We start from the raw sequence: 17,864 nt of genomic DNA on the forward strand, positions 1-17,864 counted from the left end.
CAGATAATCGCAATATCGCATCGAGCAGAAGGGGTTAATTCGATATCTGCATCGCGGAATCTCAGCCCCGAAAATTCAAGATAATTCAATTATTACACTTTTTGAGATGATACTCACAATTCAATTATATTTTTTAATTTTTTTTTCACTGAAATTAATTACCTGCCTGAATAGAAAGAGATTTTCGATAAACGCCTCTTAAAATGTATTTGTCAAATATAAAAGTCCCGGTGGTTTACCAGAGAGACTGTTCAAGCAGTTTCCCCATTTATAATTTTTTTCCCGCATCTTTCGCTTCGCAATTGATTCCCTTATTGAATTTTACGTCGGTTCCGTAGCTTTCGTTGTTCTGTTGCACCGCAACATTGGTCCGCTGACCACGAATAGTTGATACTCGATGTAACGGGGCGAGACATCGCGATGCCACCCGATACGAGAAGCGGTGTCTCACAACTTCACAGATAACAATGGCCAGAAATCGACGCTTTAACTCGTATATGCAGTTAAACAATCGGACCAAGTACAACGTATTAGGGATTTAATTAATTAGATATACCGGGCGCTTAATAAAGCGTCCGTTTAAAAGGTACGAGAGAGAGAGAGAGAGGGGGAGAGAGAGAGAGAGAGAGAGAGAGAGAGAGAGAGAGAGAGAGAGAGAGAGAGAGAGAGAGAGAGAGAGAGAAAGAGAGTGAGAAGCGACACGAGAATTTGTTATTCTTAAAAAGTTCCTATCGAAAGTACGAGGAAAGAGGAAAAATGGTAGGGCAAACACGACGGGAAACACATAGACGGTATATGCTATTACAAAAAAATAATAAGTTATCGTTAAACGTTAATTACAAATCGGTCCGAGCGGCAACGATTCTAACGAATCGGTGCCGCTACGTCCTTCGGTTTAACAATTTATCGTAGACATCGATAACGATAATTCTCTTTTTTTGTTTCATTAAAAGTGTGTTACGTGTGCGCGTGTGTAAATATGTGTGCGTGAACGTAAGTGCGCGGATGTGTACGTGTCTCTGGATACGCAGTACTTTCGTGTCACTTTCGATCTAGAGCAAAGTCAACGAGAGGAAGAGTTGCTTTTTTTTTTTGACATTTAATTGAAGGATTTTTCTTTCGGCGTCAAATTAATCACGCGCAGTAAATATATGCAGTTTGTCAATAGATTTCAATGTATACAACAACAAGTCGTTATAAAAATTTAATTGTGGAAGCGCAGTTGTGCTTAATTGATGTCCAGCTTTATGTAATAGAGTTTATTTTTTTATTTTTGATTTCTAAACGGTAAATTACACGTAACTTTACACAATGGAAAACATGTTATGACACAGGTTGTTTTAATTTTGCTTTTTGTTTTTTAAGTAGAGTTTAGTGACGCGCTTAGGTAACCGTTCGTTCAAAAAATACTTTCTGCGGTAGTCGTGGAGAAAAGAAGATAAACGGAAATCAATCACCAACGCTAAACAGTACGTAATAGACATACGTGACTAACGATTATTATCTACGCTCATTTAAAATACTGTCTGGTTTCGATATCGATGGAACAGTTTTTGTCCGTATTTCCGCTCGCATGCTGGAACATTTGCGACGAATAATCGTCAATCGTTACGTTCCCCTGTCATTTCTTTATACATTGTTTTATTAAAACTTACGTGCTAGCTTGTGTATACATGTACGTGTGTACACATATGTATATAGATATTGTATATATATATACATATATCAATTTATATAATAATTATATATATATATGTATATAAGATACGAGTAAAATGTATAATAAATTAATTGTTAATCGTTATTAAACCTATTTACGATGCGCCATTAACAACTAGTGATATGTACTCGTTTTGAACTATAGCGTTAGTTTGATGCGATCCTGAGGTGGCGTTGCCCTTCGCGATCGAGAAGTGCACGGGAAAATGTCTCGACGTAACGAAAGAATACTAAAGTTCAACTCTGCGCCTTTTTTGCGCAACCCTAGCCGGTCCCGCCGGCCGTTCCGGTTCACCCTCCCTTCCTCCTCTCCCTCTCTCCCGCTCACTCCTTTCTTCCGCGAATGCAAATTTCCGCGTAGAAAATTCCGCGTGGCGTAGCGTAGCGTCGCCGTTTCCGCGTTTTATCGAATCAACCCTCGGCCGATTAGGCGTGTGCCGGCGATTTTTGCCGGGTCGCCGCGCAAAAGCCTTTTGTATTCCGCCGGAGTACTCTGCTCTCCCGGGGAAAACGCGGCCGCGCCATACAGACATGGCCACTAGAGAAGTGGCCACCCTTGTCTTTCTCCTCAGCCGGCGTTTCCTCTTTTCCTTTTTTCGCGGTACAACCCCAGACTTTTTTGCCGTGTGCGCGCCGTGGCGGCGGACGTCTCGGGTCGATCGATATTTCCGCGTGTATTAATTCGCGCTTTTCCGAAGAGGAAACCGCCGCTTTACGGAACGATCCCTTTTTTTCCCCCTCCCTCTCTTACATTTCCGCGCGCGTTTTCCACGTGTTAAAAGATTACCAAAAATTTTCAACAGGAAGCTTTTTGCCCTTTGAAAAACATCCCATGTTACGAGAGAATAAGAGAGAATACGAAAACATAGAACTGCAAATGTTCATAGAACGTCCAGCTTGATTACGCTCGCCCATAAAAGTCGACGGAATATTCTAAAAGTTTCATCCATCTAATATACGTTTGTAGATATATACTTAACATTTTCAAAAATTCCATGCGAAACATTTTTCCCTTTTCTGCAACTCGCGAGTTCGCTTCTCGATCGTTCTCGGCTCTGCACGGACACCTCGCTTTTGTGAAACTCTTTCATGTTTTGTTTTCGCTTAATTCGACGCACGTGTCGAGAAACGACATCGTATACGCCGTACAGGCAATTGTTGATATGTATCGTTTCGTTTTTTCTTTCTTTTAGCATGACTTATTGCTTAACGTATAGCTACAGTTTTATAAATCTAGTATCTTAAAGGCTATTCTTACGCCTGCACCAGCGGCGCGCAAACTCGCTTTTGTCACCCGGACAAAGATTTCGAAAATATCAAGACAAATCTCACACACACACACAAGTGACAGGATAAAATAGTTAAGTTAACGAGAACGACCAGATAACACAAGTTAAATTTTTGACACTTTTTTCTTGCTTAACACTCTGCACACGTGACTCGACAATTCTATCTTCATTTTTTGTCTTTAAAAAATTAAGGACACATTATTAATAATTACAATTAATAGTTACAATACACACATTTAAATATCATTAAATTTATAATTAAGTTATAATACCATTTAAATAAACAATCATGCAAATATTTTTGGAGATGTTAAAGTATATGTAAGTCATTTTTTCATACTTGTAAAAGTAATGAAAATGAACTCAAAAATGGGTGATTCAATGTGTGTAGGGAAAATAAAGAAATATGTGTACAGAGTGTTAATCTTCGAAAAAAAGGCTACCAGCCTCGCGTTAATCAGACCAATCTTTGGCGGCTTCAATTTTTATCACTAATAAATATATATTGCAGTGGTAATAACATATTGCACTTATTATTGTGCAGGAACAAAAGTTACAATACGCTAATTTGACATCACAGGGAGAGAGATAATATAATCATAAAATAATTCGCGACTTTTGATGCTTTAACATATCTATACATTTCGGTTGTCAAGTGAAGACGTGTAACGTGCTATACAGAACATCGTAATCTTAACTTAATTCTACTTATACATTTCTCAAAAAAATAACAAGTTTGGTCTACGCCGAGTTGAATGCGCATTAGTTTGTGCACCTCTGATTTAATATTCTTTCGCGCCAGCGATATCAAGTGTCTTACCAGACGAACAACTTGAAAGACAATGGCAATTCGAAGAAGCTGTCATCTCGATAAGATATCTGATATTTCGACAGAGAGCCGATTGCGCCCGCCACGTTGTCCCGTGGTACAAATCGGAATTTTACAGACGAACAAAGAGCGCATGTACATGTTGTTCTTTTGTCATTTGTTTTTGATCGAAGGAATTCCCTCGGAGAATTATTCGCGAGATATTATCGAAACGCGAAATATCGCATATATTATTGCAATTCCAAGCAGCGAAAAACAGTGGTTGGTTGACAGTCGGAGTATTAATAAAGTCTGAGTTATATACAAGCAAATGAAGATAGTCAAAAATAGTCTAATGCCTAAATCATTGCCAATAAAGTTTGAATTTGAACTTATAAGTGGAAGAGGAGTTTATATTTAGCTACAACTGAGATTTAAAATTGGAAATGGAATTTGTAGTTCAAATATAAACTATATAACGTAACAAGTTTAACGAACCAAATAAGAGAGTCGTTTTGAGTGACTAGAAACATAAATTGGTACATGTATCGATGGGATTCTGGGACAAGAATCTGAAATGAAAAATCGAAGTGAAAAGCGGGATACGAGAATCGAGAATCGAGCGACTCTTGCCGGCAGTGACGAAGCCGGCAGTTTCGCGTTGACTTCGTCTTTTAAATAAATCAGCGCTCTCCCCCGGGGTGCACGGTACAGACGACGAAGGTGAAGGGAAAGAGGATGGGGGGGGGGACCACAGTCGGCAGGAGATACTCTCGTTGAGATATCCCGTGGTGGAGAGTGTACTTCGCCGCCGCCGTTGACTCGCGAAAGCCGATAAGAAGGAACGGAAAGCAAGCGCAAGTTGCAACTCGCGCGCGTGTACACATTGTATCCTAGATCCACTACATGTCCCTCCATTCATAGATCCTTCGCTCTCCGGGCGAATTTCTTTCGCTGGAAGGCTGCCTCTTGTTGTGTATCTTTTTGTACTTTTTACCTTCGACTTGGTCGCCTTGTAACTTTTTCATTTTCGAATTGAGTGTCTCGGCAATTGAGTCATAAAATTGAACCTTTTGTACCTTTACAAAGTGATGCAATCGAGCATTGTGGGGTCGGATGGACTTGTCATCGCATCGAATTATGCTGTGCGCGCAATTTTGCAAATTTTTCCTTCTCTCGACGAGAGAATGAATTCACAGGGGTTCGTGGCGAGCATGGCGCGAAGGAACGATTTGGAATTTGATAATCCGTGGATCTACTCTCTAAATTACAATTAGTAAAAAATCACTGAAATCAGTAAAAATACACTGATTTCAGTGGTATATTTATAACTTGTCAATCAGTGAAATAAATACACTGATCTTTCAGTGATTATACACTAATTCTGAAGTAAAAATTACTAAAATTTCCGTGAATACTCACTAATTATCACAGTTATAAGTATACCACTGTAAATTAATGAAAATACACTGATTACAATTTAGAGAGTAACGATCCGGGCGATTCGAGAATTCAATGATCCAAGGATTTGTCGAAGTATAGATTCGAGGGATCCAAGGATCGTTGAGCGATTTCCTTATTTTCTACCCTTACCAAGTATGATATGTTATTCTCTCTTTAACGACCAGCGCTCCGAGCGCGAGGGTGCGTGTCCCCCAAAAGGAGATATTCGCATACACCCTCCCCTGTTGTTGACTTGTTAATATCTTTAGTTTCTTTCATCTTCATTTTCCCATGGTCTAACCTCCCCTTCGTGCTTCGGGAGATTCGAAGGCCTGTGCCTGTGCGTCAATCTTCCTTCGAGAATGTTGATGTAAAAACGTACACCCCGTCTAACTTTCTCTACGAATTTCATGATATCATATACTTGATGTCTCGCGTTCGATATCTCCTTTCCGACATTTTTATTTCTGGAGACGCAAAGTTTTTCGAGGAGAGATACGTGTATCTTGGTACTCAAAAAATTTATTTTATCCGTTGAAAACGATAAGTTTCGAGCAATTACGAGTGTTTGGACAGGTCGGACGAAAATACGTCATTCTTTCTTACAAAAAGAAACTTTTCAATTACGCGATGTGCTTATAGGTAACAATTTTCCGGATTTAGCTGATTCGATGTCATTTATAGGAACGAAGGGCAACGATGTAATCGCGGGGAGAAAACCTGAAGGGTATAAACCGATCGCTGCGCATTCAACGAAGGGATGCGAACCGAAGACAAACGAAGATCAAGCTGCCCTCATCGATTATTTAGGGACGGACACGGACGCTCGGTTCTTTGATATTTGGACGTTCATTCTCGAAGTGTCTATAGAGATTGTCCGAAAACACAATTTGCCTTTTTGAATATATAAGATTTTTTTTATACGAATAAGAATGCGCATTCTGAAAATGTTCAATGCTAAAATTTGAATTTTAAAGCGTTCGAATAATCGTTCTGCCTGGGAATTTCCGGTAAACGCGGCGCAGTCAAGCGAAATGTGCAAACAAATAACTTTTTGCGCCCGCCTTTTGACCCGGGTCAAAAAATTTTAAAGGTTCCGGAATATAAAAAGTGAAAAAGTTTGTACGGGCAATTAATTAGATTTTCGCGTAGTAACAGCGACATTTTAATGCTTTTTTGTTTTTTTTTTCCGACATAGCTTCGTACCGCGCTTCACCGTTTTTACTTCCGTCATAAAATAGGAATAAAAAAAGCATGGAGATTTCGTTATTACTAATATTCATTCAAATAATATTTAAGTAATCAATAAAAATGTGACGTGTTTCATAATTAGAATCAGTATTCAAAATCTCTTTAAGTTAATACTTCAGTTTTCAGTCACTGAAATTCGAAAATACATGAGTCAGAGAGCTGAAATAGGCTACTTATTGTTCTGAGATTCATCGCATGATTTAGTAAAACGGTCATGAAAATTACGAGATTTCATCTCGTCATTGATTCGACATGTGGATTCCGGGAGCATTTCGCGTGCATTATTAAGCCGCCATTCCGTGAAACTTCTCGAGGGTTGATTACCGCGTTATTATTATCCCCCGAGACTCGAGGGTCGCCGTTTACGTGGGGGTATTGCATAGTAATATGCGATTAAAGGAGAATCGATCCTAAATTTTATCATGCCGGTAGTGACGCGCGCGGAGATACTACGTAGTCGATACGCCATAAAATTTCCTCCCCCGGGGGTGACATTTTCCTACCCTCTCCGCCCGTCGTCCCCGTTCTTGTCTATCCTTACGTGATTTTCCTGATGCGTTATACAGTTTCCTAGTTCCTTCCCAACTTTACCGAGGAGTGTCGGGGGTCGGTGACCTCCGTATTGAATATTCGGATTCACGTAGTTAGATCACAATCCACGCTCCCCACCCTCATAATTTCGTATAATTCCTTTATTCGCGGCGACTTCTCGAGATCGTTAGGCGAACCCTTCCTTCCTGCGAAGCCTTGTAGTCCGGCGCTTCTTCTTCCCCGACTTAAGTCAGCGAACGCGGATGCGTTTTGCATAAAATGCATATTCATCACACGCGAGAAGAAGCACTTCTCGCGACCATCGCGTCAGGCTGTTACATTGCGTCCGGGTATCGGTGTTAATAGAGAAGAAAACGTAAAACATTAAAAAAGAAAAGACAGATTGGGAAAGAGAGAGAGAGAGAGAGAGAGAGAGAGAGAGAGAGAGAGAGAGAGAGAGAGAGAGAGAGAGAGAGAGAGAGAGAAAGAGAGAGAGAGTGGGATGCAAATGGAAAATTTCAACATTGGATTTTTCCTCGATAAAATTTTGACGAGCGATCGTCTATCATTTTCAAGGCTAAATATCTCGGACAGAGAATTTCGTTACACGAGAAGCGAGGAAATAGTTTGGGAAATGGTCGGGATACCTGCTAGGGGAGTCTTTATAAATTTCAGTGCTTTCGCGTGCCACGCTCGCTGGGAAATACATATTCATCCCGGTTCGCGCTCTCTCTCTCTCTCTCTTTCTCTCTCTCTGCCTCTCCGCGGAGGGTGCATTCGTAATGGAGATGAAAGGGACAAGAGGGATCCGCGGGATCTGCGTACATTTCGCCGGGCGTACACGTGAATGGCGGGCAATATCGATCAGTCAAGGCAAAGAGGTTATCCGGGCGCGTGCGGGCAGCTGTTTCCGAAAGACCCCAATTCAATTGCTACTTGCACGACTTGCGCGATGTGCGTTACATTTTATATAGGTCGCCGGACACCTCTCCAGTGTATACGTAACAAGGTACATTACACGTTCGACATCTGTCTGTCGATATCGCAGATACAAAGAGAAAGGTGCTCGTTCCCGCCACGTTTCATATTTCATCCGGAAGGTGCGGACGAAATGACATATTTACAAAGGCTCTTGCGCGCTAACTTCGGCATTGAAAATATTTGTTTTTCCCGACACCCCCCCCCCCCCGCAAATGGAAGGGCTGCGTGAAATCCCCGTAGATTGACCGGACATCGATGAACAGAAAAAAAAAACCCGGGGGTAAAAAAAAAGCACCTCACCCCGGCAGAGGAGAGAAAGCGGATGGGAAGGGGTGGGCAGAGGTGGAAGGAGGGGGACTGTTAACGCCACTAAAGTCGGGGTGAACGGCCGAGACCGGGAGGCCGCGGAGGCCGAGGGAGAATATCGTGATCGCGCGCGATGCGCGCCGGGGTCGAATGAAACTTCCACTTGCAACGTTCTCTCGCGGTAACGAGAAAGATGGAAAGGAACAATATTTATCTTGCTTCGCTCCAGAGACGATATTTTTTCGCGTCGTAATTTTAACGACGGCCAGATGGGCGGTTAGATAATTTGGCGGGAGATTTATTAAAGTCGCGGCGAATTTAATATTGGTCGCACAAAGAGCCCCGATCTCTCGCTCTCGGCGAATTCCATTCTGCGTCCGGACATTATTATAATCGAAAAAACTGTGCACCTTCTATTCTCACTCGAGAAATCTGTATCTCGCGGTGTTTTCACTCTACAGGACGAAAAAGTAGAAAGCACCGTTTGATCGGTGATCGAATGTCACTGCGATCCTCGGGGAAAAAAAAAAAAACAATTACTCGTCAGAGAATACCGAGACTCGCTGAAAAATATGTCCTAGTTTCATCGCCCCGTGTGGAATGTTTAAATGAGTGTAACCGAGCGTGCGAGATGGTTAACGTGACCGGTTACGCTTCTTAGCTTATCGAACAACCCGTGCCGTGACTTTCCTTAAAGAAGGTCTACAAGTTCCTTAATTGGGTACGGAGGTCGGAAGTCGTAACGCGATCCCTAAACGCTCGTCGCGAGGAAGAACATCGGGCGATATGTGCGTTTTTCTTCGTGCGTTTTAAGCGAGCTCGAGAGAAGCGATCGCGTGCATACCGAATAAACTCGCCCGGTTATCGAGGGTGGAATTAAATATTCGTCCGCGAGATTACGTGGGCGAGAGACGCGAGGACCGATGGCGTGACATTTTCAAATCCTCTCGGCCGTGTCGCGTATTAACCTGCTAATTGAAAATTTACTTGCTTGATAACAATTGCTTATTAGCTCGCTCCGACTTTATCGATCCTACGTTGTTCGAGCGACAAATGCGGCCGGGTATCCTCGCACAGCAATCGCAAAAGATCGCAATTCACAACCCGCGAGCGCTCTATAAACCGTGAGGTAATCCAACGAGAATCAAAGGTTATTTGCGGAAATTACAACTTTCACGAATACAACCGAGTCCCCGAGCAAAGATTTGATCAAAGCGTACGCGTATGTGTGTGTGTGTGTGTGTGTGTGCGTGGAAAGGAGAGTCGACGACGAGGTGCACGAGGCAAGGCTCTCTTTGAGTTGAATTGCTCGGGACCCGAAATTGTTGTTGATGAGACCGCAAGTTGGGTTCTCGCAAAACCCCCGATGATCGAGCCGCGCATAATGTTGACGTCGTTGACGGCAAGCAAATTGCAGCAACGACAAGTAGGTAATTAATGGGGTCGAATAGCGCGTAAAGCGGTGCTACGCTTCTAAACAATCGCAATTGAAAACAGATTAATAGAAGTAAGCTTTGGGAACGACGTATCCAGCTGTTCTGTTTTTCAGTACCAGGGATAAACGATTTCTCCTCTTTCGCTGGAAACGATATAATCGCGCGCAATCCGCCGTCCTTTTCCTTCTTTAAAGCTCCCAAGCGTCAATGACACTGTCCGTTCTAATTACAAAGATATATCGGATAATGGGGTGTACTTGTTTCGTTGGAAGTAATCGCGGCGCAAAAGAGAAAATTGACGCACTTGGCCTCGGAATGCCATTTACTCCGATTCCCGAGATCTCCGGCCGCTGAAACGGAGGTCTAGGCGACCGGCGTTTATCGCACGAATTAACGCACGGTGCATTTTGCCGCGCATGCACGACTCACTTACGCCGCAAAGCGGATTATTTATGGCGCCGTATCCTTTCAAGAGAAGAGCCTGTCGCTAAGCGACAAGCTGTCATGCTGCAACTCGCTTCTTTCATCTCCCTTGTTTTCCCCACGTTCTCGATGACAGACGTGCCTTGTATTCTCGCGTCTCTAATCGATTTTTATCACTCTGACGTTGAAAGAAAGAAATTTGAGAAAAATATAAAAATGCCTGAAACAATTGGTCGATTATTAAATGATGATATTGTTGTAAAGTTTTATGCGCCTCTCTTTATTCAAAGTAAATCCGCAAGCAGATTTGTGAAGGACACCAGTTACTCGTCTCTCGCGACATCCAACAGCCTCGTCGACGTCAAGCTAAATTGTTAATCGTCTGCGTAATAATTGAGAACTCTTTCAGCGAAGAGAAAGCACGTACCGTAATAAACTCTTGATGGAGTTTCTGTTGTCGCGTTGCTCTCGCTGCACACGTAATACACGGTCTTTCGGTGGAAATTTTATATTATTTACATGTGAAAAAAAAAAAACAAGAACATTTCCATGTTCGAGCTCCGTTGGGAGATTTGGAGAATAATCGATTATAAAGATTTCTACCTATAAAGTACCGACGAACCATTCTGTCTATGCTGCTGCCGCTGACGAGTTTATTCGCGGTTGGTCGGATTCCACCCTACTTCTCTTCGTGTTCCCAGAGGAACGCTTGCACCAATATCCAGTGTCAGAGAACGATGGAGAAGAACGTTCGCGCTTTTCCGCGGGATATAAAGGGAGAGAAAGAGAAAAGAGATAAACTAAAGAGAGGGTGAGACGAGGGGGGAAAAGGAAAATATTGCGGCTTTCTCTTTCTACGGTTTCTCTTTAAACAAAAAAGCGAATTAGAATAATGGCATATTCCCCCCTTGTACCTGTGGGTGAATCGTGCATGCGCGCGGCGCAATAAATAAAACTTTCGATCTTCATGATCGGGCGAGAGTCCTTCGCGTTATTACGTAATAATATCCTTAACGACATAAGCGATATAACAACTTCCAATGTGGATTATAAAAATATTCAATCTTTGTCGTTACGAACTAGTTAACCTATTGATATGTAAACTATTGATATGTAAAATTGATATGTAAAGTCACGGACCAATGTGATCCGTATCGCCACGTGAATCCACGAGGCGATCGTGTCCGTCTCGCAGATCCGCGTCTCTATTTTATTTTGGCCGGCGTTATTGTAACTTTGTGTCTGTGTCTTTGTACGTGTGTGTGGGTGTGTATGTTTTGTGTGCGCATGTTTTGTGTATGCTTACATGTTTGATAATGCAATAACAAGACGCTAATCTCGCATGCATCCTGGCACCGGCGCCAGTACTTTCAGTGTGAAACATCAGCGGACCTCTTTATCGAGAATAAAGGACTAGATAATCAATAATAAATTACTTATCCCTGTCGATGTCCTCGAAGAATATCGCCGATCGAAGCGACGCTAATCCCAAGTGCCTTCGTCGACGACATTGTTAATTCCATTCATGTACGATGTCTCTTCTTCAGCAAGGACAACAGGGTATTTGATTTTACTCGAATGATCACGCCCGTCGCTGGATGCACGCGCGACTCGCGTCACGTAACGAACGAGTCGGGACTTTCCACGATGGTTATTCCTCCGGCCAGCCGAGATCCTCTCCGACGAGTTCATAGAAGCGTTGATTGTGCTCGTTGAAGAACCTCCTCAGCTTCGTCACGACCATCGGACTGACACGCGGATGACGGCGCCCCTTGCTTTCCTTCAGACACTTCTCCGAAGTCTCGTTCCTCAAGCAGTAGAAGCCCTTGGTGTGGTTAAAGTAGAAGTTGTGCCGACCGATACGCGGTTCCAACCCGAGGAAGTTCTCGATTCGACGCAGCTGTGGCACCGGATCCTCGATCAATTGATCGCCGTTCACTATAAGAATCTGCTCTCTGGGGAACACTTCCAGCCAACGATGCATATAGGTGTGATAGAGAGAGATGGCGACCGGTCTGTAGGACTCGTTGATGGTACCGTCGGGTCGTATAACGAGCTCCTCGAATGTACGCGCCGCTTGCTGTTGTTGCTGTTGTTGTTGCTGCTGTTGTTGTTGCTGTTGTTGCGGCGTACCGTTGGACGTCAAAGTGGACGCGGTCGCGGCGTGCGTGCGTAATTGCGTATAATCCGATATCGCCCGAGTGACCGGTTCCCGCACGATCAGCAGCAACTTGACGCTGCCGTTCATCGCGCGGATCCTCTCGGGCACCTCGGGCGTCACGAAGTAACTGGGGCTCTTCTCGATGGTGATCTGTCCCTTGAAGGAGTAGGGCATCTTGCGGCGATACCACTCCAGACCCTTCTCGTAGTTGTCGTCGCGATCGAAGAAGTGAACCTCGCCGGCCGCCTTCTGGATCTGCGGGTGCAAGAAGAGCATCTCCAGCAGCGCCCTTGTGCCGCACTTGCGTACGCCGATTATGATGGCCTGGGGAAGATGGCGATTCGTGCGCGGAAAGTGAACCTTGGAGTTGGAGAAGAGGAGAGGCGGCGTTGCGCGTACCTGCCACAAATCCACCCATACATGGTTAACCGTTCTTGTCTTCGTCTCTCTCTCGGAGGCATTATAGAAACATGCATTTTTGAGAAACACGTACCTGAGAGACTAGCTCGACCGTGCGTCCTTCAACGGCGGAAACCGCGTGGAGGCTGTAAACGGCGCTGTCGTACAGTATGTGGAAGGTGAGGAAGAGGGACAGCAGGGCGACCGATAGAAAAGCGACGGCCATTTTCGATCTGGATACGCCGACCACCAAAATGCAATCCGACGCGTCACCCTCGGCCGGCCTCATGGCGGAGCGGGGCATCCACCTGCGACAGATATCGAGAAACGCCTGTCTCTCGTCTGATATTCAAAGTACAACCGACTCGGCACACCGTCAAGAGCTCTCACGAACAAGAAGTTCCCCACGGCTCCGCAAAGGGCAATCGCGTTTCTTTCCCCTCGTTTTTCCCTCCTCTTAGCACGCAACAGCGCCGTTAGTTACGGGCGACGTCTCTAATCTATTCTTTCTTCACCGAGGCGCGGTAGGAATGATTAAGTCTCGCCGTGATCGTCGATTATTACGGTGCACCGCGCACGCGGACACGGTATACGCGGATACCTCACGCGGGCGTTCAATTTATTTGCCATTACGACTTAAGGATCCGAGATTTATCCGATTTATCGAATCGAGGGAGAGAGAGAGAGAGAGAGAGAGAGAGGAGAGAGGAAAGACCAACGTATTATTTAACGCAGGCTACGGCTCGTTTTCCGCGCGCAACATTCTAACTAAGGGAGTCGAAACAATTTCGGTCCACCGCAACGCATCGTGACCGATAATTATGCAGCTGATTGGCATTTACACGAGACGGCTACTGCCGGCGCAAATTTATCGCGGGAACGCTCGCGTGACAGACGAACAAAGCGGTTGTCAATGCCGCGCTCGCTAATTTCGTTCGCCATTGAATGCGGGTTCAGAAGCATCGATCGGTGGATTTGCTCGGTGTTCCAACGAGTCGTACGCTAGGATTTCACGGCTTTCTCCGCGAATGATAAATCATCGGACCCGCATGCTGTCCCGTAAGCGAAAAATAATGGACGATTAAAAAGCTCGAACTATCCTGTAATGTAAGACATAGGTGCCGTACGTCACTTATTTACGTATCTCTCTTCCGGTTATAGATAACGATATCGTACCCACATATCCCCGAGCTTTATCGTTGCCGGAGACGCCCGGATAGATAACAAAAATTGATAACGCAGACAAGTTTCCTTGCGTTCGCAGAGTTTACCTCAGATTACATTTTGTTAACGTTGCTCGAGGTGAGTATATTTACAACATTAGCGCAACAGGCATGTAAATTACATGTTCTCGCGTGAATAAAGATCCCACGACGAAAGTCGTCGCCGCAGCGAGTGTAGCCCAGAATAAATCAAAATTCACAAGTGACGAAACTTGTAGCCTGAGAAAGGGGAAGAGAGAGAGAGAGGAGAGGGGGGGGGAGAGCTCTTAAACTCCGAATAGCTAATGAACTTCTGAAACGAGACGCGGCAGGATGGAAGACGAAGGGAGAGAGGGGGGAGGAGAGCGAGAAGATCGATTCGCTATAAATGATGCAGAAAGGTCGGTACCCCTGAGACAGAGCGCAATCTAAATTTGATGCAGCTGCATTTTGTATTCCGATGTAATGGCTTCTCTAACGTTTACCACCGATGCGCTCCGGGCCGCGTTACATCATCGGTTACGCGTTGATTTGTCAGAATAATCAAGCGCGCCCGTTTTCCGCCTCGTCGCGCGCTTCGGCCACTAATTGCAACTCGAGTCGCAATTAGCGAAGCCATCGTTTAACGAAGTCGTTCTCCCTTCATCTTTTCACTCTGACTACATCTCTCCCCCTTTCTTCGAAAATCTTGCGGAAACCGCGCACGTTCGAAAGAGATTGCGGGTATTTACGGGTGTTAGCCCGGACTTTCCTTCTTTATCCGTAACTAGATAGCCGATGTTACATACGACCCCGCGCGCGTATCGTGTACCTCCAGACGCTTTAATATTAGATTTTTAACGGGTCTTCCCCTCTCCTATGTCTCTCGTTCGGAATACACCCGGGCCAACAACATTCGCGTTACAGTCGATTCCCTATTGCACAACGGGAGCCATTTGACGCGCAAGTTTTCTGACTAAAATTTGCTTTGTGCCGCTGTGTGACGCGGCGCGGCGTGGCATGGTGTGTAGAGCACGGCGGTGGCGCGGCAGGCCGAGGTGTTTCCGTGGGAAATACGCGGCCCGTGTTATTCGGACAAATTGCAATTTCCAGAGTTGCCTTCCGCGTCGTTGCGTTTCTACCGACGTTCTCGCATACGTGACTATCGAAACGACCCGCTGTTTACTTATTACCACACCGTCACGTATCAACGTATCAACGTATAATTGTATAGCCAAGCAAACATATACATATATGGTATATGAAACGGCGTTAACGCCGTAACTCTCTTTCTAGACGAGCACTCCGGAGCGATTTTACCTTGAATGAACGGTGAAATTTGATACCTCGTTATCGTCGATAACTAGGTGTTAAAGATAAAAGAAGGATTCCGACGAACGATCATCTTCCATCCCGTTAAAATTGAACGTTATTTCGTGAGCTGCTGACCCAATGGATGTAGCCGCGGAAAGCAGCAATTTTCTCGTCAGGAGGACACAAGCGCGAGCGGAAACTTTAATTAACTAATTACATATACGGCTCTCTCTATCGCCACGGATTCCGCAAGGTTTCGATGTAATCGAATCGCGTTCAAATAAAAGAAATGCATATCGAGATATATCGCCCGCGTACACGATCAAACGTATGCGATCAAATTTAATGGCCATCGGAATCTAATCTCCCTTTGATACTTACAAGACATCTATGGGGGATTGAGGAGACCACTCTTGACGAGGCCGCACCTTGTTGGGCATTTGCCTTTGCTGGTTTGTACGTTCACATTGTTGGAGTTTCTGAAACAACGACCACCCTGTTAGAAATGCGTTAAGCAATGTATACTCTCTGCATCCTACCCCACGATATATTCGAGCGATGTAATTTCGCGCGATCGAGTATATTTTAAATGCGGAATTCTTATTCCGCTTCGAAGCGCGACCATTTTAAGTTACTACAGATAACATGATAAATAATAATTGCGCGCGCAGTTTTTTTTTATTCGTCGACGACAATAGGACGTTAGGTTGGTGCTATGGGAAATCAAACCGCTTTTCAAGAGATTTCTCGGTGACCCAGTTGACTCGAAACTTGCATGGGGGTAAATAGAATCATGCGGTGGAATAGCAACTTTTCTCATTCCAAATTGTCTCTGTTTACCGCGCATTGTTAAAAAGATTCGTAAATACACGTGAGTACGTATCGGATGTGTCTTGTACTTTTGTATATTTTTAAAAAATCAAGTCTCGAGTCTCATAACACTCATTGCAGATTTATATATCGCGAAAACGCTATTACGTCCATCGACGGTTAATGCCTTTGCCTTTAAAACATTGCGCCTCCGATACCTTTAAAACACCGTAAACGTTCCATTCCTCGAGAGAAACGAGGGAAACGATATCGATTTATGTCCTATACGGTTCCGTGTCTTTATGTCTTTCTCATAAATAAGTGGAGATTGCGTTTCTCCACGGTACAACCAATTCTTATCGAGTACATCCAGACTTCTGCTGATCGAGTGCACTCTTTGGAAAATGACGATGCGACGATGCATGGTAGGTGCATAAACACGCATATCCATTTATCTATGACATTATGACGCGTGTACCATTACGCTAGTTGATATATCGCCATTCTCCATCCGAAGACGAGACGACGATCCGTGCACTCGCTCGTGCAACATTCGCGCTTCCCCGTTGCGCACACAATACGCATCCAGTGTACGTAATACATGAAATACTGATAACGAAAAATAAAACGATAATACAGAAACAGAGAGAGGGAGAGAGAATTGAATTCCCTGCCCTTTGGCCTTGAACACATTCCAGGAATGCACATCGATCGGATAATGCACTTGACGAGCGAATGTCGCTCCAGCTGTCGATTCGTTTTGTGCTACGTAACTATTTTCATCTACGTCAGTCTGGCGACCGTCTGACCGTTGCACGAAATAACAAGGACACGTCGCGTCGTCTCGCGTCCCATCGCGTCATACTTGGGGGATGAATCAATATATTGAATAGCACAGAGGCTCGGGGATGGTCGGTATGATGTAACTCGTGACATTCTTCCGCTTGCGTAACACCGACCCTCCGCGAGACGGCGGGAGCGTGGGCGGAAGGTAGAATTAGCGCGACAAGCACTACGGAAACGAAATTACGCTCTTATCGTCGAGACGTTTGGCACGCCGTTTGTCTACTCTTTTCGGAAGATCGATAGCCTTGACAAAACGGATATCAACGTCACAAACTGGTAAGATGATCCTGTGCATGGAAATAAGGAAGTAAGAGTAAAAAAGATATTAAAAATTCAGAATCTAAACGCTGCTATTTGTCTCCGAAGGGAGAATAAGACGGGAAGATAATTCTCAGTGCTCCTTCGAGGCTGATTTTTATTCTCGACCTTATCTCTCCTCGGAATCGATTCCGGATTAATCAAACAATATCTAACTGACAGAAAACGTGGTAATGTCGCACATTTAAATAACAGTAGTGGTAGCAGTTAGATAACCGTAAATATTGATTTACACATTGTCTGCCTACTGTGTGTTCCTTCGCGTTTCGCACCGGAAATGGGAACAGAGGTATACTATTCTCATCTTAGCAGCTGTAATTCTTCCAAATAGATTCACGATGATTCGAAGAACAAATGCAAATCTCAATTGATTGCACGATTTCTAGACACCGTCTATGAGAATCGTTCGAGGAGTTACCGCTACTTTAACGACCGCTTTGGAAGTTGCCGGTCGATGTGTCCGAGGCACGCGAAAACGGTAAAAGTTCGGCCGTGCCGGCAAAAGCAAAGGTAGCGGCTGCACCCGCAATCGATACTTTCCCAGAAACTTCCAAGTGTGTCGTGAATTTGACAAATCGGTTAAACGGAGCGAAAACATTTTTCCCCATCCACCACGCGAAGGTGCATGAACATGAAAAACAGAGCATT

The 17,864-nt window shown here is 44.4% G+C and overlaps 1 protein-coding gene across 2 annotated transcripts in view; it reads right to left on the reverse strand.

Annotated features, from left to right (window-relative positions):
* Positions 1 to 137: 137 nt before the first annotated feature.
* The window catches only part of LOC105830972 (heparan sulfate glucosamine 3-O-sulfotransferase 5), a 42,696-nt gene continuing 24,969 nt past the window's right edge, over positions 138 to 17,864 (reverse strand). For both annotated transcript variants that reach the window (XM_036293542.1, XM_012670748.3), the window contains 3 exons: positions 15,624 to 15,721; positions 12,842 to 13,055; positions 138 to 12,747 (listed from right to left, as the gene is read on the reverse strand). In XM_036293542.1, coding sequence (XP_036149435.1) covers positions 11,839 to 12,747; positions 12,842 to 13,055; positions 15,624 to 15,682 — 1,182 coding nt within the window. In that variant the 5' untranslated portion in view covers positions 15,683 to 15,721 and the 3' untranslated portion in view covers positions 138 to 11,838. The remainder of the gene's footprint in view (positions 12,748 to 12,841; positions 13,056 to 15,623; positions 15,722 to 17,864) is intronic.

This window comes from Monomorium pharaonis, chromosome 11, assembly GCF_013373865.1.
Source record: "Monomorium pharaonis isolate MP-MQ-018 chromosome 11, ASM1337386v2, whole genome shotgun sequence".
Classification (NCBI taxonomy): Eukaryota; Metazoa; Arthropoda; class Insecta; order Hymenoptera; family Formicidae; genus Monomorium; species Monomorium pharaonis.